Source organism: Salmo salar, chromosome ssa16 (assembly GCF_905237065.1).
Source record: "Salmo salar chromosome ssa16, Ssal_v3.1, whole genome shotgun sequence".
In the NCBI taxonomy this organism is placed as follows: domain Eukaryota; kingdom Metazoa; phylum Chordata; class Actinopteri; order Salmoniformes; family Salmonidae; genus Salmo; species Salmo salar.
This window is the reverse complement of record NC_059457.1, coordinates 15,384,139-15,408,116: the sequence shown is the minus strand read 5'-3', so window position 1 is coordinate 15,408,116 and position 23,978 is coordinate 15,384,139. Positions and strand designations below refer to the sequence as shown.

The window sequence follows — 23,978 nt, the reverse complement described above, 5'->3', positions numbered from 1 at the left end:
TTGCGTGAGCTGTAGGACAATTGGTGTTGTGGAAGAGATGGGTTGAGAGGTTTTTGGGTGAAGGACAGGCTCGCAGCACAGGCTGGCTGATACCTGACCGGCTGAACATGTGAACATAACCAGACAGCGTAGTTAGAGAAAATGATGATAGATCGGACTAGATGCCCAAGAGGTGTCTGTTATTCTGCTGAGCATTAGTTTGTCTGGATGGAAATGGTTTTCCAGTCTGGTGCGGAGGTGAAATTCCCCACACATTATCTCGCAAGTGGTTTTGTATTAAAATCCGAGCAGGGGTTTGTGAAGTATGACTATCACAGCCTGAATATATGTTTTTGCTTCATATAAGATGTGAAAGACAGATGGTTCGACGTTGGTCTTTGCCAGATGCGTGTTTTTGGTTACAGTCAACAACAAACAATGTGCTCTGAATCTTTGTCTTTTCATAGCTTTTTTGACTAGACGACCATCTGTTCCTGCAGTGGAAACTGAAAAAGGGAAAGGGTTGCGCCTGCCCTTGTATGTTTTAAGTTTTATTAGTCGTATGTACAGGATGCACATGGTATACACTGTCCAACCAAATGCTTACTTGCAGGTTCCTCGACAATGCAACACCAATAAGAAATCTCCTTCTAAAAGATAAGAGTACGAACATGTAGTAAATGGCTCACTAGAATGGAATACATTTTTAGCCGAAGTATAATACAGGAAGGCACAATTTATAGTCCAACATTTACACGTGTATCAGGGAAGGGGGGATTATGGAGCAAGTGTTTTAAATTGTGCAGTATTAGCGATAACAAATAAGAGTCTGGTGGCAGCAGTTGTGATGGGATTGTGTGTGGAGATGTAAGATCTTATTTGATTTAGAACAGAATGGGTAGTGACCAGGGCTTAGGCCAACCCCCATATATTCACCTATTGACTTCAGGGCTCTAATTATGTTGACATGGGCAAGAAATGATATAGAACATCTGTAGTATCGTCTGCCCAGGTCCGTAGTCTGTATGTGCTCCATAAATGTCCTGATATCTTTGTTAAGGTCTATATAGCTCCATATTTCCACAGATAATGTTTATATGATGTTGGATAAGGACATGATAATGCTTTCATAAAGCATTTGTTGTGGAACCAGAGTTTCACCTGGCTTCCACATAGCCATCTGTGTGTCATTTTATCTTAACTAGTGTGGAGCTCTACAGCTGCTGAGGTCGCGCATTCCCTTCGCAAAATCTCCGGAGCCTGTTTATGATCACACCTTTATCCTTATGTCCTTATCGTCTGTCTGTCTGGCTGGCTGGAGGGTGGTGGTCTGTGCAGATGAGGACTGACTGGTGATCCTGAGTTTTCTCAGAAAGGGCCTTAAATCAACCCATACTGTAACTCCATGACATTTCCGATTTTCATAACCACCTGCCTGGCGATAAGTAATTCGCATAATGTGAGCAAGAATTGAACATGTTTTGTGTCCACTCCGGACCTTACTAATCCAGCTAGCCTTGCTACGTTTTGCTCCGCTACCCAGTCCCCCCTCTGCCTTTAATCTCAGACAGAGCATGTGAGGGGAGGTGAGCGGTCAGAAATCCCACTCACCGCTAATCACAGGAGAAAAAACTACCGCTCCATTCATCAAAATCACAATTTAACCAACACCCATCAATTTTTGACACTACCTGGACCTATCATTTTGGTTTTGAAGTATTGAAACCAAACCATATGATTCGAATAGAAACTATTATAATAAACATGAAAGGTGAATGTAAGAAGCGCTCATCATTTCAATTAGGCTACACGTCATATTAAACAGCATATAAACACTCTAAATAGGTCAGGAGCCAGACAGGGAGGCTAAGAAGGAACATGAGTCTGTGCGATGGTTGCTGTAGAACAGGCCAGCAGCAGAGAATATCCTCTCTACACCTGCAGAACCACTGGGGATGATAAACACCCTTTATGCCACTCTTGCTGGCTGGGCAAAGATGCAGATGTATTTCAATTTGTCTATAGGTAGGCCTAAAGGTTTTTAGGCAAAATAACCCAATCAAAACGGAAAGCTCCTTCAAAGAATATGCCAGGCCTATTGGACCAAAATCAACTATGGCCTATTGTATAGATAATAGAACAGATGTTTTTGTTTATAAATACTTTGCTACAATGACACACTTAGTTATCTACCCACCTCGTTCCTTTCTTTTAGCATGTGCACATAGTAAGTAACCCATCATGCTTTCTGGATGTGTGTCTTTTCAGGTTCCACAATGATTCTTTAGTTGTGGATATTACATCACCACACTCCCTCTCTTTCTATTGGTCCTCATCTTTGTAAGTCACCTTGATTTAGCACCTGTGTGTTTTGATCAGTTTCTTTATGAAAATATTTAGCGAACTACATGACAGTAGCTAAAGCATGGGGCTAGAGATAGCAGAACAAAGTAGACCACAAATGCATGTTGGGACGGGCATGCCCTGATCTCGTGAAGTGAGAGCTATTGGAGTGAAATTGGAGCGGGCGACAAGGCCGATGCTCCACCCTTTGGGAATCTCACGCTGCGCTCCAGTCAAATTGGGCACGCTCCTCACTCCAGCTCCGCTCTGCTCACACACTCTGATCTCAGAACACAGAACCACATTTTGCGTGCGCTGGCCAGCTATTCGTCTGTCACTGATACTACCATACCTTACACAAGCCTCATCCCAGGAGCACCAAGAGAAGGGCAGCAGAGATGATTGTGTGATGACACGCTAGCTGCGCCACTGTGATTCCCCTGGTCCCCCAGGTGTGGTTCACGTCATCCACACCACCTGACTGCTCTGTAGAGGGGATATGACATCATGCTGTCACCTTACTGTGTTCTAGTCCAGACAGCAGTGTCAGGGCTAATGATTCCTGGAGCATCGGGAGCCCTTTCCGGAACTGTCTCTGGAGGCTTCCATCGCAGAGTTCACTGGGAGAGTGCTTCTCTCTGTAACAAAGGAAAAGAGAGGAGAGCGAGGAAGGACAGAGGGAAGCATAGTCTGGAAAAGGGACAGTGGAGAAAGGAGGAGGAGGAAGGAATTAGATAATTGAGGTGATTTATTGTACATTTTCACTCACGTTGTAAAGCTGAAATCCATTGTTTGACTAGGTTATCTCAAAATAACCTAGTCATTTAGCAGACGCTCTTATCCAGAGCGACGTGCAGGAGAAATTAGGGTTAAGTGCCTTGCTCAAGGGCACATCGACAGATTTTTCACTTAGTCAGCTCGGGGATTCAAACCAGCAAACTTTTAGTTACTGGCCCAACGCTCTTAACCGCTAGGCTACCTGCCGCTGTCCTCTTGTATTGTAGGCTACTGATTTGTAAATGAGCATTATTTACAGTACATTTTCCTGTTACATGGCAGTGGACTTCAGTCTCTGGTTGAAGTAGGCTGCAGCCTTAATGATCTGTACATAGAGACCAGTGGAATATATGATACAGAGGAGATAACACATAGGGGGGGACTACTGTAAGAACGTCACTTTTGGTGACCTTTTTAAAGGGATATTCACATCACACAATTACTGTTTACTCAATCCAAAAAGGCCCATTATAAATTGCAATCTGGGTCAGGTGGGAATCATTTGAAAGCTTGTTCTATTGCCCACATGACTAGCTAAGTTATTAAATACAATCTTACAGTGTTAGTCTTTCATAAGGCAGTTCAGAGAAACAGATTGTAGTTTTGGTGCGCATAGAAAAGAGTCATGAGTGCGTTCATGTGCATGTCCCGCAGTGAACAGACAAACGGGCTCATTCTGTTCAGAACAGTCTCAATTCATCGAGGCATGGACTCTGAGGTGTCAAGCGTTCCACAGGGATGCTGGTCCATGTTGACTCCAATGCTTCCCACAGTTGTGTCAAGTTGGCTGGATGTCGTTTGGGTGGTGGACCATTCTTGATACACACAGGAAACTGTTGAGCATGTCCTTAATTTCATATGCAGAGTTTGGTTATTCTCCGTAATCGGTCCATATGCGCAATTACTGTGTCCATAATACCACAGTCGACTGTAGTTACTGCACTTTTACTACAGTTTCAAAACTGAAATGTTTTTTTTTGTAAGTGATGGAATCAGATATTTCAAGCCACATTTCAAACCACCAATCTGATTACCCTGCAACTTGTGTCCGAACAGTCAAATCTGATTTATTTGACCTTTTTAGACTGTTATTTGGCATAACTTGTTGCTTGCTAGCTACTCTGTTGACAGTTTTGACAAGAACATGTCGTAGCTAAATAGCTTGTTAATTTTTCACAAACAAATGGGTGAATGTGCTAGAAAGCTGAACAGCTAGCTAGTTGACTGCTGTGGCTAGTAAAAAATGACTCGTTTTGAAAGTTGCATCATCTTATCCTTTGACGCATTAAAAGCGTTCTTACACTGATGTTGAACATTCAAAGCAATATAAAACACGTGCACCACCAATCAGCCTACACCATTGCGCACACACCCGTCGTTACTATGCCAACTAGAGTAGCCATGTCAGCAAATGACTGCTGTCTGAACACACACAAATCTGATTTAGTCACTTGCAACTTGCTGTTTTGACAGTCAATATTCCAAAACGGATTTGAGCATTAAGGCCTACAGTGTGAACAAGGGTTTAGTCTTCAAGATCCTCTCCATTCAAACACATTTTAGAATAGAAAGTGATCTAATCCAACCTCAAAGCTGTGTGTGTGTGTGTGTGTGTGTGTGAGAGAGAGAGAACCCTTACATTTGTGTGTGTATGAGCTACAGGTAACTGCCAAAATAAAGGAAACACCAACAGGGTGTTAATAGGGCGTTGGACCACCAAGAGCCACCAGAACGGCTTCAATGCACCTTGGCATTGATTCTACAAGTGTCTGGAACATTATTGGAGGGATGCGACACCATTCTTCCACAAGAAATTCCATAATTTGGTGTTTTTGTTGATGATGGAAAACACTGTCTCAGCCAGCGCTCCAGATTCTCCCATAAGTGTTCAGTTGGGTTGAGATCTGGTGACTGAGACGGCCATGGCATATGGCTTACATCGTTTTCAAGCTCATCAAACCATTCAGTGACCACATAGCCATGGTAGCCTGTAACATGTTTGCCTGTAACGTGTTCGTGATGTGTGTGTGTGTTCTATTTGTGTGTGTGTTTGTGAAAGCCTGTCATATATCTAGATGCCACAAGATATTTGCTTTGTGAGGCAGAGAATGATGCACGTTTTGCTGCTTCTTGCTCTTTCATTTGTTTCTTACCAATAAAAGCCCTGTGCGGGGAGTCTTAATAATAAGGACACCTGAATAGGCCTACTACACAGTAAACGGCTTGATTTACGGGCTTCAGCTTTTGGAAAAGCATGAATTGTTTGCATTGAGTGGCCCATTCCTGTCTCTCCCATCCCACCCTTTCTCTCTCTAGATGTCCCTTAGCTATTTCTAATCATGTCCACGATGTGTTTAATGTGAATGCCCTTCTCCCATTTTGTAAACAGTGCCATAAAGTTAAGTTTCCGCCACTGAAACTTGACAGTGCTTTCTTAATGTCCTGAGTTTTATTTATACCTACTGTATGTAACAGAAATACATTGCACAGTATTTCCTTTTGCGTGGATAATATGAGTATCCACATTACTCTAGCCTATGATTGTATAGTCTTCTCTCGTCTGGAAATGGCCAGGACAGGAAGGGTAGTGTAGCGTTTCACATGGGAACTGGAACACACTAACATATGGCACACCGGTGTCATGGCACATCCTGTGTTGACTGTCTGGTTTGAATTCCCCCCCCCCCCCCCGCCAGACCGTGAGTTGTTTCTGGGTTGTAAATGTTTATAGCTTCATTAGAAGTGAGGCAAAGTGTGCCATGGGGCTGTGATTTTGGTGAAATGCTCTTTTGCCCATTATGACGTGTCCTTCCCTCCACACTAGAACCTAGCGGTTTGGGTTTTCAGGACCTTGAGAGTAAATCCTTCAGTCCCTATGAACAGTCAGTGTGGAAATGACCACAGAGAGAACACCTTTCAGGATCTGCTCAATTCCAGTCAGTCTCAAAAGGGTGATTTATTGTCCTGCCAAAGCAAAAGGAAACTGGGATACTCTGTCCACATGGAGTCTGGGAAATATCTTCTCTGTGTTTCTGGTTATCCTTGGCCTCAAAAGTGTTCCAGTAGCTAGAGGGACTGTTCTCTCCTCCCCTGTCCTGTGCTGCTTAACACCATTATTCAACTTCATATTCACCATCTCCAGCACCACCCCAACATCAACGTATGTGGAAATGGTGCATTTCTGTTTTGTAGTAAAAAAAAGAGAGAGGAAGATAAGTGTTTCCAATGACATCATCGGTGTGAATCATGTTATTTTAAAACAAAACATAGAAACGCGCTATTTCCACATATTGATGTTGGGGTGATGCTGGAGATGGTGAATATGAAGTTGACATTGTTAGAAATGTCCCTTTTTTAAAGTCTGATTCTGACCCACTGTTCTTATACGAGACCATATAGGGCGGTAAGGGGCACACAGAAATGTCCTTTTGGAAGTTGAGGACTGTATCTCCCGAGGTGTTCCATTACTTTCAGTGTTAGGAAACATACACCTTGTATGAACAGAGAATCCCAGAAGTAGATACTGCCTGGTTCATAGTTACTGTAGTGTGTTCCTGTCTGCTGCTGGTGTATTTCAGAGGTTATCCAAGGTACAGGGAGGAACTGAACCAGTCCACCTGTGCAGGTGGCTTAGTGTACACCAGCTGGTGAACCCACACAGACTGAACCCACAGCTGCAGACGGCCTTCTCAAGGGGCCCTTTGAGGTATTTAGGGAGAGTGGAAACATGTAGGTGGTGGTGTCCAGGGACAGGGATATGTGGGCCGTTGCGGAGAGGCCACCTCTGCAGGCGCTGCACTTCCAGAGCTGAGAGTTGTTTTGACAGCGGTGAGGAGTTGGCAGGGTGTGAAACATTTAACAAAAATATAACACGCAACATGTAAAGTGTTGGTCCAATGTTTTATTAACTGAAATAAAAAGATCCCAGAAATGTTGCATACGCACAGAAAGCTTGTTTCTCTCAAATGGTGTGCACAAATTGGTTTACATCCCTGTTATGACTGTGGTATATCAAGAAGCTGATTAACCTCTTAAATGTAATGGTAAAAAGTAGATTTCCGCCTAAAAAGACATACCCAAAAGTAACTGCTATTCATGTGTAATTACATGATTCTGACATGCAGAAACGTGGCATATTTGGAAAGAAGACATCTGGGCAAATATGAGGAAATGATCAGATAGATAGGAGTTACATAGTTCAGAATACACAAGATCAAGCACCCACAAAATAACCGTTAACAAAAATATATAGATTTTGAAAGTCATCTTTCATTGACAAGCTATAAGTGAATTATTGATGCCCAGAGCTGGAAACACATCAGATGGCTTCCACGTGATTTATATCAGAAAACAATATGGGATTGATAGACCTAACAACTAGAAATTGGCAGATGTTTTAGTAAGTGTGGTCACGGGACGTTTCCAAGTGTCCCTAAACCTCTCCAAAGTGGCATATGTCTGTAAATTAGATAATTACAGTGCTATTACATATTTGCAATCCCTAAATGCTATTTGTTCAGTATAAAAACACAATTTCTACCATATCAACCACACTTTAACATTGTGGTGGTGTTATGGGGTGTTCAGGGTCCATTAAAGTGTCCTTTCAACTTCTCTAAAGTGTCCGAATGTGGTAATTGCACTGTTTTTGCACACTGGATGTGTCTAAAAGTTATTATTCACTATAAAAACTACATTTCTACAACACCAACCTCTCAAACATTGTGGTGCTGTGTTTTTTTCAACCTCTCCAAAGTGCCTGAACGTTTAGCCTAGGCATATCCAATGTATTGGGCCTACATACAAATGAACTGTTTACAAAAACCAAATAAAAGCAACATATATACACATACATGGGGGAAAAAAATCATGTCTGATCAAACATTAGCTTGGTTACGCACATGTCCTTCACTAAAAAAGGTGCAAAAATAGAAATAAGCTGAACTATTTACAAATAGCATTCCTGTTTGTTTTACATCTCAGGTATAGATGATTAGATTTCACTTTCACCAAAGCTTGTGCATGTCGTGATTAGTCTTTGAAGCAGTCCCTCTCTGCCAGGAAACAAAAAGCGAACTGGCATTTCGGACAGAAGGTCTGGCATTTCTCCCTTTTCCCCCTGTGTTTTGTGCAATGCTTGCAGTTCTTCCTTTTGTCATGTGTGTAGGATAGTGGCGCTCATCTTGAGTGGGGGGTCTTGTGAGGTTGCTTTGGGCCCCCCCGATTCAGCCATTTCCAACACCAGCTGCTCTCGGAAGGCCAACTGGTAGAGAGGGGTTTGACCTTTTGCTTTGGCCATCTGTTTGTGGAGAATGAAATAATTTACTGTAACAATGTCCACAAAGTGGTAAAAAATGTCTTATACCACTTCCTGGTCTTTGGCTACTACCACGTCCTCCACATCAGAGCATAGGTCGACACTGCCATTGTAGTCCTTCACATGGTTGTTATTGAAAGCCTTATGATGTGTGGTTACTTCCCTAGTGTCCTTCCATTTCACAAAAAGCAGCTCGTTAGTCCTGATCCAACGTATGGTCCCCCTGTCCGCTGTCATGTCGTTTACATTGGTTTTAGGGTAACCGATTCTGTTAGGGGCTTGTGGCACCATTCGTCCTATATTCTTAAAAAAAAAAGTGTGTGTATTTTACCCCCCCTTTTTCTCCCCAATTTTTCGATCTAGTCTCATCGCTGCCACTCCCCAACGGGCTCGGGAGAGGCTCCGAAACATGACCCGCCAAACCACCCGCCAGCCAGAAGCCAGCTGCACCAATGTGTCGGATGAAACACCGTTCAACTGGCATCCGGGGTCAGCCCGCAGGCACCTGGCCCGCCACAAGGAGTCGCTAGAGCGTGATGAGCCAAGCCAAACCCTCCCCTAACCCGGACGCCGTCCTATGGGACTCCCTACCACGGCCGGTTGTGGCACAGCCTGGGATATGAACCTGGGACCGTAGAAATGCCTCTACCATACTGCATGCAATGTAGTGCCTTAGACCACTGCACCACTCGGGAACCCCCTATTTTCTTTTTCAAGAGGTCTATGAAAAGTGGATGTAGAACCATCAGATGGGGTGATTGACATAGCAGTGGGGGGTGAAGACCTTGACCGGCGGGGGCGCTTGCTGTAGAGGGGTGACTCCCAAACATCATCATCAAAATCCTCTGCATCCTCCACTCTCTGGTGAATCAAATAAAGGGATATAGAATTACAGTTGACTAAATTTACAAAACAACATTACTATAAAGTAAAAATACCAAGCCTAAACTTTATCTGTACAGTGTCTCACATAGGTGTGAAACACACACAATGCAAACAGTAACACTTTGGAGACAAAGGCAGAGGTGAGAACCACAAATAACAATGGCCATGAGAGTTTAGTGGCCTCATACAAGGATGAAACTTAGAACAACAAACAGTGAAATGATATGAAACATAGAAAATAACTACTTTGAAATTATATAACATTGAAATGACTTGTTACACAGGCCTATGTAGACTAAATCCAAAGCACAAAAAGCAGACAACTTATAAAAAACTAAGCAGGCGACCTCATATTTTTGATGCGCAAAGATGGTCACTCGGTGGACATTGGATGTTGCCATTAAGTCATACATCATCAGATAACATTGGCAATAGGCAAGATTTGTTCATAACAACCTAAGGATGAATGTGATATCCCCATGTAGCTATAGCTCAAACACAGACCAAATCGAAGCTTACCTTGTAAGATGTTTGCCGTTTGGTGAAAACGTTGTGGAAAATAAACATTTTGACTCTCGGGCCTGATGGTCAATAATGGTAGGTCACAGGCAGACAAATAAGATATCCTCATGATCTGTGGAGTCCCAGCTTTCGGTGTGTGTCGACGGATTCCGTGTTTATTTATTTTATGCTTCACAACGCTAGCTTGAAATTAGGTCATCGGCTTGGCCTGCACTTATACAGACCCAAACTGCTACAGACCTATATCTATCCTACCCTGCCTTTCTAAGGTCTTCGAAAGCCAAGTCAGCAAACAGATTACCGACCATTTTGAATCCCACCGCACCTTCTCCGTTATGCAATCTGGTTTCAGAGCTTGTCATGGGTGCACCTCAGCCACGCTCAAGGTCCTAAACGATATCTTAACCGCCATCGATAAGAAACAATACTGTATAGCCGTAATCATTGACCTGGCCAAGGCTTTCGACTCTGTCAATCACCACATCCTCATCGGCAGACTCAATAGCCTTGGTTTCTCAAATGATTGCCTCGCCTGGTTCACCAACTACTTCTCTGATAGAGTTCAGTGTATCAAATCGGAGGGCCTGTTGTCCGGACCCTGGCAGTCTCTATGGGGGTGCCACAGGGTTCAATTCTTGGGCCAACTCTCTTCTCTGTATACATCAATGATGTCGCTCTTGCTGCTGGTGAGTCTCTGATCCACCTCTACGCAGACGACACCATTCTGTATACTTCTGACCCTTCTTTGGACACTGTGTTAACAACCCTCCAGACAAGCTTCAATGCCATACAACTCTCCTTCCGTGGCCTCCAACTGCTCTTAAGTACAAGTAAAACTAAATGCATGCTCTTCAACCGATCGCTGCTTGCACCTGCCCGCCCGTCCAGCATCACTACTCTGGATGGCTCTGACTTAGAATATGTAGACAACTACAAATACCTAGGTGTCTGGTTAGACTGTAAACTCTCCTTCCAGACTCACATCAAACATCTCCAATCCAAAGTTAAATCTAGAATTGGCTTCCTATTTTGCAACAAAGCATCCTTCACTCACGCTGCCAAACATACCCTTGTAAAACTGACCATCCTACCGATCCTCGACTTCGGCGATGTCATTTACAAAATAGCCTCCAATACCCTACTCAATAAATTCGGATGCAGTCTATCACAGTGCCATCTGTTTTGTCACCAAAGCCCCATATACTACCCACCACTGCGACCTGTACGCTCTCGTTGGCTGGCCCTCGCTTCATACCCGTCGCCAAACCCGCTGGCTACAGGTCATATGCAAGAACCTGCTAGGTAAAGTCCCACCTTATCTCAGCTCGCTGGTCACCATAGCTGCACCCACCTGTAGCACGCGCTCCAGCAGGTATATCTCTCTGGTCACCCCCAAAGCCAATTCCTCCTTTGGCCGCCTCTCCTTCCAGTTAGTTCTCTGCTGCCAATGACTGGAATGAACTACAAAAATCTCTGAAACTGGAAACACTTATCTCCCTCACTAGCTTTAAGCACCAGCTGTCAGAGCAGCTCACAGATTACTGCACCTGTATATAGCCCATATGTAATTTAGCCCAAACAACTACCTCTTCCCCTACTGTATTTATTTATTTATTTTGCTCCTTTGCACCCCATTATTTCAATTTCCACTTGCACTTTCTTCCACTGCAAATCTACCATTCCAGTGTTTTACTTGCTGAATTGTATTTACTTCGCCACCATGGCCTTTTTTTGCCTTTACCTCCCTTATCTCACTTCATTTGCTCACATTGTATATAGACTTATTTTTCTACTATATTATTGACTGTATATTTGTTTTACTCCATGTGTAACTCTGTGTTGTTGTATGTGTCAAACTGCTTTGTTTTATCTTGGCCAGGTCGCAATTGTAAATGAGAACTTGTTCTTAACTTGCCTATCTGGTTAAATAAAGGTGAAATAAAATGAAATACATTCATATGCCCGTATATGGTAGTAAGTTACACCAAAGATTTTAAGGCACAGATCAAAAGCCAAGATACTCAGCTTTCTGCAGACACACTGCTTTTGCAAATAGAGGCTACCGTTCTCATATCAGACTGAATTGAATAAAAAAAATCGAATAGGCTCCCAAAATATGGGGACTTTACATTTTAAGAGGTTAACCTCTCTAGGGTCGGCGGGACGAAATCGTCCCACCTACGTAACAGCCAGTGGAATCCTGTGGCGCGTTATTCAAATACCTTAGAAATGCTATTACTTCAATTTCTCAAACATATGACTATTTTACACCATTTTAAAGACAAGACTCTCGTTAATCTAACCACACTGTCCGATTTCAAAAAGGCTTTACAACGAAAGCAAAACATTAGATTATGTCAGCAGAGTACCCAGCCAGAAATAATCAGACACCCATTTTTCAAGCTAGCATATAATGTCACAAAAACACAAACCACAGCTAAATGCAGCACTAACCTTTGATGATCTTCATCAAATGACACACCTAGGACATTATGTTATACAATGCATGCATGTTTTGTTCAATCAAGTTCATATTTATATCAAAAACCAGCTTTTTACATTAGCATGTGACGTTCAGAACTAGCATACCCCCCGCAAACTTCCGGTGAATTTACTAAACATTTACTCAATTACTCGCGATAAACGTTCACAAAAAGCATAACAATTATTTTAAGAATTATAGATACAGAACTCCTCTATGCACTCGATATGTCCGATTTTAAAATAGCTTTTCGGTGAAAGCACATTTTGCAATATTCTGAGTAGATAGCCCGGCATAACAGGGCTAGCTATTTAGACACCCAGCAAGATTAGCACTCACCAAAGTCAGATTTACTATAAGAAAAATGTTATTACCTTTGGTGTTCTTCGTCAGAATGCACTCCCAGGACTTCTACTTCAATAACAAATGTTGGTTTGGTCCCAAATAATCCATAGTTATATCCAAATATCCTCTGTTTTGTTCGTGCGTTCAAGACACTATCCGAATGGTAAAGAAGGGTGACGAGCACGACGCATTTCGTGACAAAACATTTCTAAATATTCCATTACCGTACTTCGAAGCATGTCAACCGCTGTTTAAAATACATTTTTATGCCATTTTTCTCGTAAAAAAGCAATAATATTCCGACCGGGAATCTGCATTTAGGTAAAAAGACGAAAGAAAATAAAGCATGGGGTCGACTCGTGCACGCGCCTAAGCCCATTGTCCTCTGATCGGCCACTTGCCAAAAGCGCTAATGTGTTTCAGCCTGGGGTTGGAATTACATCATTCAGCTTTTTCCCGCCTTCTGAGAGCCTATGGGAGCCGTAGGAAGTGTCACGTAACAGCAGAGATCCCCTGTTTTGGATAGAGATGATCAAGAAATGGTCAGACAGGCCACTTCCTGTAAGGAATCTTCTCAGGTTTTTGCCTGCCATATGAGTTCTGTTATACTCACAGACACCATTCAAACAGTTTTAGAAACTTTGGAGTGTTTTCTATCCAAAGCCAATAATTATATGCATATTCTAGTTACTGGGCAGGAGTAGTAACCAGATTAAATCGGGTACGTTTTTTATCCGGCCGTGCAAATACTGCCCCCTATCCCCAACAGGTTAAACGGCATGGTCATTACACAGGTGGAGCTCGTGCTGGGGACAATAAAAGGCTACTCTAAAATGTGCACAACACAATGCCACAGATGTCTCAAGTTTTGAGGGAGTGTGCAATTGGCATGCTGACTGCAGGAATGTCCACCAGAGCTGTTACCAGGGAATTGAATTACCATAAGCTGCCTCCAACGTCGTTTTAAAGAATTTGGCAGTACTTCCTACCGTCCTCACAACCGCAAATGGCGTGTAACCATGCCAGGCCAGGACCTCCACATCCAGCTTCTTCACCTGTGGGATTGTCTGAGACCAGCCACCCGGACAGCTGATGAAACTGAGGAGTATTTTTGTCTGTACTAAAGCCCTTTTGTGATGAAAAACTAATTCTGCCGGGCCTGGCTACCCAGTGGGTGGGCTCTCCCAGGCCCACCCATGGCTGTTCCCTTGCCCAGTCATGTGAAATCCATAGATTACGGCCTAATGAATTAGAGCCTTGTATGAACTGTAACTCAGTAAAATTGTTGCATGTTGCATTTATATTTTGTTCAGTATAGTTCTAATTGAAAGTTAAACAATTTCCAGCATCGAATATAGGCTGTAAAAATAAATGTATTTAGTAGGCTATATTCAAACTTTTACCAGCTGCACCAATTTAAACTTGATATGGCCTGCTCTGCATATGGTCTAAGTGAACGAAAGCCTGAATAATTAACTGATAATAACTGAATTAGCCTATTGTAAACCATACATGCTTGCACCATTTGCAGGTTGTGTATCGATCTACCAGGTTTTTGTCTACAATGACTCCAAAAACCTTCCAAACCAAATCGGGGATTTCACTCACACAGCACCTGTTTCCTAGATGGTGTTTTTCATAACCTTTCTTTTTATTTCTACGGTGAGGCCTACCTTAGCCATTTTCACATGAGCTAGGCTAGCCAGGGAAACTCACTTGGCAACATATTTTCATGTGGGGGGGATGAAACCATAAGTTTCAGCACCACACAAATAACGGACAGTTCCCTGATCCACTGCATTCGTGGCTGGTAGCCTACATGTCTGGCTCACTGCGCACAGAATGGAATTCGCAACACAATGCAACACAACAAGCTCCTGGATTTGTACAAAAAATAAATAAATATGATCTTGATTTAAAACGTTTCCGACACTCAATATAATTGTTCTAAACCGGGAGTTGACCCACGGGTTGAAATAATGTTTTAATTTTTTGCGGGTCAACTGCGGGGAACCGTGGATATCTGACCAGATGCAGGACTTTACTCTAGATCTGTTCAAAAATGAACGATGGCAGTTCACATTATTGTTGAAAAGGTTTTGAATTCTGGAATTATATGGGCTAGCCTAATTCTGATGAATTTGTCACATCCGTCCCCTCACTGGGAAGTTGGACACTTACAGGCTCTAGGTCAGTGGTTCAGTCTCTGTCCAGTCCTGCCTGCACACTCTGTCCTGGAATATGATCTGAGGACTTAGATCCCTGCTGTGTGGAACAAAGGATTGAGAGACATCATACCCAAGCCGGACACTGCAGTCTGCCACACTGACCTCCAGACAACCGACACAGTCCAAAGCGCTTTAACAGTATCTCTGTAACTGTGTCTTCCTTGTTTATATCAGTAGCTAATAGCCTTGCTGTGACACATTTAACACGACATTGATAAAGGCCTATGTGAAGTGTGTGTCACTCTTAATGCACAACTATCACCACCTTGTATAATAGTCAACGATTAATTTGAACTGAGACATTAAAACTCTTACTGTGCCCTTCACTATGCAATTTGCCATTCAGGAGGGAAAACATGTATTAGTTGTCCTGTGGTCAGATTCTTCTGAAATGTGATCCATCCTACTGCCTACTGAAGCACTATCTGTGAACATAATTGTGAACCCTGCTCCAACTTCTAACCAGGGACGTCAGCTCTCTTCCCGGTTGCCTCTGGGGGATTTTATGCGATCCGGGCACATCACAATATACCCACTGCTCAGCAAAATGGTTGGATCAAACACAGTACAGTACAGAGGCTGCTGTCTGTCATTCACTGCTGGTCTGGTTACGTCATCTCATGCTTTCTCTTCATCCTTGCATATCTGCGATATGGATTCGTAAGTGGAGTTGAATTGCGGTATACAGGCTGATATTTTGTTGTGCTTGATGTTCTGGCGTTTATAGCTGATTCGGCTAATCTATGAATTTCCTGTTTTTGATGAAGCGGATATGATATCCCATTAAATCCTGTTGGATCACTTCTTCAAGACTATTAGTATAACAACATTGGGGATAGGCTGCACCAGTGACGTGTGTTGAGGTCGGTGGCTGGGTAGGCACTGGCTATTATCAAAGCCAGATTTACTCAAATAAACCTTGATGAAGCCCAAGTTTACCATAAAACCGACAACCAGAGTGACAGGCTTTTAACAGAACTGTACAAAGATTTTCACCAAATGTAAATACCAATGTAGTCGAGATACACAAGCGACCAAATAACACACTGCTCGACTCAGCTCAGCCATAGACCCGATGTAGCATGCAGAGTTCCAACTGATAGGTGTGGCACTAAAAGACCAATATATGGACACGTTTAATCTGAATCATTTGCAACGCATAGCCTTTCACAATGGATTTACAATTCTTCCAATGCGCGGCGTGCACACACACACAATAATATTCTGTGATATTATTACACACACATTTAGTCGCATCCATCTGGTAGAAGCCAAGGCTTGGGCCTGCACTGAGTGGCGGAGAAGCCCCGTTCCCAATATGTCGACAAAGTACATGCCCGATATGTGTAAAATTCTGGGTAAAAAGTTTGAATTGGTATGTTTCCTACAAGTGGACAGTCCAGTACTCACTTTTCGCCTGCCCGACAGCGAGCAGTGAGGGAGATGGTGGTTGCCTTGCCTGTCATGAATAAAGTTACGTGCTGTATGCTGCCCTTGTCTGGTCTTAACTTTCATTATAGTTGATGTTCCACTCTTCGAAACCTCCATGATTATTCCAACTTGGAAAGTTGTTTGAGGTGCAGTATAGAGGTAGTGTCCATATGTCAAGTTGTTTTTGCTAGCAATCTAGCAGTTCATGGATGCTAGCAATCTTTGTTCACCACCAAATGATGTAGACATGCCAAATTGTGCACAGCTTACCCAGGCATTACCCACACAACATGTTTAGGCAATACGCAGGCGCAAAATATACATTAGGTTCAAGCTACTTCAAGCTAGGCAAGGCAGCGATGCCTATGCGGACCCTGTCCATTACAGTGACTGCAGTAAGGAAGGCCGCGCACGTCAAGGATTTTAATGGATTCGAATGGATGGAAAGAAAGTCATGAATTTTTAAACGTTGATTTAACCTTTATTTATGAATACCCTGGTATTCGTGAGGTTTTGTTGCCGTTTTAGAAAATGTTGAGATTTTGCGCATAACAGCCACCAGAATCATTCAGAAACGAACATTAGATAACAATATATTTTTTTCTTTATAATAACATTTTTAGATTTGGCTTTTCACAACAGCTTTTTTAAATGAGATTATTACAGGGTAAGCGCTGACTACACGTCACTGGTCTACACTGCAGCCAGAGGTCTTTCTAACAAGTTATTTAAGGAAGATCATTCGAGGACGTTCCAAATCAAACTCGGTAATGTGTCATGATGAACTCGTGAAATATGCAGACATTCTCATAACTCACTGTGCTTTTCCTCTTTCTCCCTGACAGAATGAGGATGCCTGAGACGGGGAGATAAAGACTTCACCGGAGCAGAGTGTTGTGCTAGAGCCAGGGGCTGGGGCCTGACCAGAGACCCCCAGAGGCCCCCAACTGGGGGGGAGGTTCATGGGGACCATGGGGGACCTGGGAGGCTTCACCACCACAGGGGAGAGGGTGAACCCGGCCCACATCTTGTTTGACCGCTTCGTCCAGGCCTCCACTTGCAAGGTCACGCTCAAGGCCTTCCAGGAGCTCTGTGACCATCTGGAGCTCAAGCCCTGTGAGTACCGGGTCTTCTACCACAAGCTTAAGTCCCGTCTCAACTACTGGAAGGCCAAGGCACTCTGGGCTAAGCTAGACAAGCGGGCCGGCCAGAAGGAGTACAAGAAGGGACGTGCATGTACCAACTCTAAGGTATGTGATGATGTAACTTGTCTCATATCCTTGTTCAAACTACCTCAGAGAGTATTATTTCTGTATATAGAGAGTTATTTCTGTATATAGAGAGTTATTTCTGTATATGATAGGGTAGGGCGATATCCACATTTTCATGTTGTCTATTTTCTCTTGTTAAATATTGCGATTTAAATTATATTTTGCGATTAACAGTATATCGGGAATTGAACTTTTATGGTAATATCAGCCCACTCTTGTATATGATATACGGTATGCTCCCCCCTCCACAGTGTTTGATCATCGGGGCAGGACCATGTGGCCTGCGGACGGCAATCGAGCTGGGCTTCCTGGGCGCCAAGGTGGTGCTGCTGGAGAAGAGGGATGCCTTCTCCAGGAACAACGTGCTGCACCTGTGGCCCTTTACCATCCAGGACCTCAGAGGCCTCGGGGCCAAAAAGTTCTATGGAAAGTTCTGCGCCGGAGCCATCGACCATATCAGTAAGTGGATAAGACAACGCCCATTTCCTGCGCTCCATCTTTTATCAAACGGTTGAACTGCTTTCGCGTTTTGCTTTGTGATCTGATATGATCTATGAAGAGAATTTATCTGGTGCTTGCCAGGGCCATGGATTAGCTGTGACATTGCAGTCTTTTCGGTCGTCGAAGCGAATAAATAGTTCTTGTTTGACGTTCTCCTCTAATCTGTCTGACTCTCTGTGCAGGTATCCGGCAGCTCCAGCTGATGCTGCTGAAGGTGGCCCTGCTCCTGGGCATCGAGATCCACGTCAACACGGAGTTCAAGGGTCTCATCGAGCCCCCCGAGGACCAGGAGAACGAGAGTAAGACCTTCGTTACGTGACTACGTTAAGAGCCGTCACAAGACACGACTTCTCTATAGCCAGACATTAAGGGAGTAAGGAAGGGCCATATGTTACTGTATGTGACAGTGCTAACTTAGAGGTCTCTATTGGAAAATATCCCCATTGTTGTCAGTGAAGGAAAGTCAAGTCGTATGCTAAATAATACAAAAGTTACACGTCTTATGTATTTCCCCATGTTGTGTGTTTTTGCAGGGATAGGGTGGAGGGCTGAGGTCCTCCCCAGGACACACCCAGTCAACGAGTTGGAGTTTGATGTCATCATTGGGGCAGATGGGAGGAGAAACACGCTGGCAGGTAGAAAGCAACAAAGTAACAGATGTGATTGAAAATTAATTGTGTAAAACACTGAGAACTGAAGCCCTCAAAAACACAGCTGTGGTTCGTTTACGAGTCCGACCCCTCTTTCTCTCTCTTGCTCTCTCTCTCTCTTTCTCCCTCTCTCTCTCTCTCTCTCTCTCTCTCTCTCTCTCTCTCTCTCTCTCTCTCTCTCTCTCTCTCTCTCTCGCGCTCTCGCTCTCGCTCTCCCTCTCCTTCTCGCTCTCCACTTCTCCTGCTGCTTTGTTGTGCGCTCCTTCACTCCATCCATCTTTAGAGAGCACTCCTCCGTGGCCTCTCTCTGGAGCAGAGCACGAACGGGTGAATTGGCTGTCTGTTTCCTGTATGAGCTAACAGCCCTCACAACCGCTCTGGGTGCCCTGTAGTGTGTGGACTGCTGTGACCCATCTAGCCCTGAGGGAAGCAGTTTCCCTCAGGGCTAGCCAGTAGTCACTGCATGCAATGATCGTTCTCAGCCTGCAATCTTACATGAGATGATTAAAAGAATTGTGGTTGTATTGATCGAACTGATACTGATGGTGTGCATCAAAGCCTAACAGGTGCAACCTTTTTTGTTGTCCTGTTCTTTTCTCTTTTACAAACGTGAGTTTGTAATACAAGGCAACTGTTAACTTGGCTAGTTTGTTCTCTCGAAATCTGACCCCCTGACTCATTCACTGTCTACATAATGAACCCTTGACCCCCGCCTAACATGTCCATCCTTCCTCCCTCTCTCCTCTCCCCTACAGGGTTCAGGAGGAAGGAGTTCCGGGGCAAGCTAGCCATCGCCATTACGGCCAACTTCATCAACAGGAACACTACAGCCGAGGCCAAGGTGGAGGAGATCAGCGGAGTGGCCTTCATCTTCAACCAGAAGTTCTTCCAGGACCTCCGGGAAGCCACGGGTCAGTTATTGCTCCATAGGGAGACAACATGTAATAACCCTCGTTATGAGATTTATAAAGGCTCATAGGTGCTTATAACAAGCTATTAAGCATTATAGCTGTAGGCTTTAAGTAACATTTTACGGATTGTTATATATTAGGAGTGTATGGATTTAGGTGATACACATGTATTTTCTGAGAGCCTGTCAGTTCCTTTCTGCATGGTTTATCCATGGATTAGAGAAAATGTCAACAAAAAAAGAGGAATCTTGAATCTGTTGACGTTTCTCAATGAAACAGTTTGATCCCTTGTCATAACATGAGAGATCGGTGCGGAGATGGCACTGTCTATATGGGCCTTGTCATAACATGAGAGATCGGTGCGGAGATGGCACTGTCTATATGGGCCTTGCCATAACATGAGAGATCGGTGCGGAGATGGCACTGTCTATATGGGCCTTGTCATAACATGAGAGATCGGTGCGGAGATGGCACTGTCTATATGGGCCTTGCCATAACATGAGAGATCGGTGCGGAGATGGCACTGTCTATATGGGCCTTGTCATAACATGAGAGATCGGTGCGGAGATGGCACTGTCTATATGGGCCTTGCCATAACATGAGAGATCGGTGCGGAGATGGCACTGTCTATATGGGCCTTGTCATAACATGAGAGATCGGTGCGGAGATGGCACTGTCTATATGGGCCTTGCCATAACATGAGAGATCGGTGCGGAGATGGCACTGTCTATATGGGCCTTGTCATAACATGAGAGATCGGTGCGGAGATGGCACTGTCTATATGGGCCTTGCCATAACATGAGAGATCGGTGCGGAGATGGCACTGTCTATATGGGCCTTGCCATAACATGAGAGATCGGTGCGGAGATGGCACTGTCTATATGGGCCTTGTCATAACATGAGAGATCGGTGCGGAGATGGCACTGTCTATATGGGCCTTGCCATAACATGAGAGATCGGTGCGGAGATGGCACTGTCTATATGGGCCTTGTCATAACATGAGAGATCGGTGCGGAGATGGCACTGTCTATATGGGCCTTGCCATAACATGAGAGATCGGTGCGGAGATGGCACTGTCTATATGGGCCTTGTCATAACATGAGAGATCGGTGCGGAGATGGCACTGTCTATATGGGCCTTGTCATAACATGAGAGATCGGTGCGGAGATGGCACTGTCTATATGGGCCTTGCCATAACATGAGAGATCGGTGCGGAGATGGCACTGTCTATATGGGCCTTGCCATAACATGAGAGATCGGTGCGGAGATGGCACTGTCTATATGGGCCTTGCCATAACATGAGAGATCGGTGCGGAGATGGCACTGTCTATATGGGCCTTGCCATAACATGAGAGATCGGTGCGGAGATGGCACTGTCTATATGGGCCTTGCCATAACATGAGAGATCGGTGCGGAGATGGCACTGTCTATATGGGCCTTGCCATAACATGAGAGATCGGTGCGGAGATGGCACTGTCTATATGGGCCTTGCCATAACATGAGAGATCGGTGCGGAGATGGCACTGTCTATATGGGCCTTGCCATAACATGAGAGATCGGTGCGGAGATGGCACTGTCTATATGGGCCTTGCCATAACATGAGAGATCGGTGCGGAGATGGCACTGTCTATATGGGCCTTGCCATAACATGAGAGATCGGTGCGGAGATGGCACTGTCTATATGGGCCTTGCCATAACATGAGAGATCGGTGCGGAGATGGCACTGTCTATATGGGCCTTGCCATAACATGAGAGATCGGTGCGGAGATGGCACTGTCTATATGGGCCTTGCCATAACATGAGAGATCGGTGCGGAGATGGCACTGTCTATATGGGCCTTGCCATAACATGAGAGATCGGTGCGGAGATGGCACTGTCTATATGGGCCTTGCCATAACATGAGAGATCGGTGCGGAGATGGCACTGTCTATATGGGCCTTGCCATAACATGAGAGATCGGTGCGGAGATGGCACTGTCTATATGGGCCTTGCCATAACATGAGAGATCGGTGCGGAGATGGCACTGTCTATATGGGCCTTGTCATAACATGAGAGATCGGTGCGGAGATGGCACTGTCTATATGGGCCTTGCCATAACATGAGAGATCGGTGCGGAGATGGCACTGTCTATATGGGCCTTGCCATAACATGAGAGATCGGTGCGGAGATGGCACTGTCTATATGGGCCTTGCCATAACATGAGAGATCGGTGCGGAGATGGCACTGTCTATATGGGCCTTGCCATAACATGAGAGATCGGTGCGGAGATGGCACTGTCTATATGGGCCTTGCCATAACATGAGAGATCGGTGCGGAGATGGCACTGTCTATATGGGCCTTGCCATAACATGAGAGATCGGTGCGGAGATGGCACTGTCTATATGGGCCTTGCCATAACATGAGAGATCGGTGCGGAGATGGCACTGTCTATATGGGCCTTGCCATAACATGAGAGATCGGTGCGGAGATGGCACTGTCTATATGGGCCTTGCCATAACATGAGAGATCGGTGCGGAGATGGCACTGTCTATATGGGCCTTGCCATAACATGAGAGATCGGTGCGGAGATGGCACTGTCTATATGGGCCTTGCCATAACATGAGAGATCGGTGCGGAGATGGCACTGTCTATATGGGCCTTGCCATAACATGAGAGATCGGTGCGGAGATGGCACTGTCTATATGGGCCTTGCCATAACATGAGAGATCGGTGCGGAGATGGCACTGTCTATATGGGCCTTGCCATAACATGAGAGATCGGTGCGGAGATGGCACTGTCTATATGGGCCTTGCCATAACATGAGAGATCGGTGCGGAGATGGCACTGTCTATATGGGCCTTGCCATAACATGAGAGATCGGTGCGGAGATGGCACTGTCTATATGGGCCTTGCCATAACATGAGAGATCGGTGCGGAGATGGCACTGTCTATATGGGCCTTGTCATAACATGAGAGATCGGTGCGGAGATGGCACTGTCTATATGGGCCTTGCCATAACATGAGAGATCGGTGCGGAGATGGCACTGTCTATATGGGCCTTGCCATAACATGAGAGATCGGTGCGGAGATGGCACTGTCTATATGGGCCTTGCCATAACATGAGAGATCGGTGCGGAGATGGCACTGTCTATATGGGCCTTGCCATAACATGAGAGATCGGTGCGGAGATGGCACTGTCTATATGGGCCTTGCCATAACATGAGAGATCGGTGCGGAGATGGCACTGTCTATATGGGCCTTGCCATAACATGAGAGATCGGTGCGGAGATGGCACTGTCTATATGGGCCTTGCCATAACATGAGAGATCGGTGCGGAGATGGCACTGTCTATATGGGCCGTAAGTTTTGTCTCCTGGGTCGTGTGATCTCCATAAAGTTGGATCCAGACCCGAAGACAGTCAGACCCGGACCCGATGACAACCATACCTAAAGAAAACGGGGGACCTGGATCTGAACGGACCCGAGAACAATCAGACCTGAACCCGAATGGACTCGCCGACAACCAGACCTAGACCCGATTGGACCAGAGTGACAAACTTTATCAGCCAAGTTGCTCTTCTGGTTAACAAATAGATATTTATATGTTGCTAGGCCTTCTATAAGTCACTAAATGCAACTTAGTAGCATAAAATAAATATGCTATAAGCTATGCAGAGCCGTGGCCAGGTCCATTCGGGTCCACTCGTTTATCAGCTGTAGTTACATATACCTGAGATCCGATAACAATCAAACAGGACCCGACCCCAGACCCAAGGGGAAAGTTCGAATTTTGGAGCCGGACCCACTCGGGTCCCGGGTCGGGTATTCGGGTTCATTGTCCACCATTCCTCTAACAAAGACAACCAGAGAGACTGTCAATGGAGGAGCCATAGGAGCAACTGTAGAAAAGACATTGGTTTACCAAAAATTAATCCCCAAACTCTCTTTCTATTGATTTGATAGGAATTGACCTGGAAAACATTGTCTACTACAAGGATGACACGCACTACTTTGTCATGACTGCCAAGAAACAGAGCCTGCTGGAGAAGGGAGTCATTCTGCATGTGAGTGATCAAAGGGTGAGAGAGACACGTCTGGAGATGTCTCTCTCTCGTACACATGCATGCACACACATACAGAACTGTACACTCACTCAGTCACTTTCCGTCTCTGTGTGCCCGGTCCCTGCCTAATGGCCAGACCAAGCCAAAACTGTGCCAGGAACAAACCGCCAGCTCAACCACACTTAATGAGAGTTTGTGTCCCTTCACTTCATAACACTGCTGTTTCCTTTGACTAGAGTGGGCAGTCGCAAGCATTTAGGACATCAGGACCTCTTTTAGAAGTTCAGCTTTCA

The 23,978-nt window shown here is 44.7% G+C and overlaps 1 protein-coding gene across 11 annotated transcripts in view; it reads left to right on the top strand.

Annotated features, from left to right (window-relative positions):
* Positions 1-23,978, top strand: part of mical3a (microtubule associated monooxygenase, calponin and LIM domain containing 3a) — a 139,892-nt gene that overhangs the window by 54,409 nt on the left and 61,505 nt on the right. For all 11 annotated transcript variants that reach the window (XM_045697004.1, XM_045697005.1, XM_045697006.1 and 8 more), the window contains 6 exons: positions 17,155-17,559; positions 17,832-18,039; positions 18,264-18,380; positions 18,615-18,716; positions 19,487-19,642; positions 23,585-23,685. In XM_045697004.1, coding sequence (XP_045552960.1) covers positions 17,272-17,559; positions 17,832-18,039; positions 18,264-18,380; positions 18,615-18,716; positions 19,487-19,642; positions 23,585-23,685 — 972 coding nt within the window. In that variant the 5' untranslated portion in view covers positions 17,155-17,271. The remainder of the gene's footprint in view (positions 1-17,154; positions 17,560-17,831; positions 18,040-18,263; positions 18,381-18,614; positions 18,717-19,486; positions 19,643-23,584; positions 23,686-23,978) is intronic.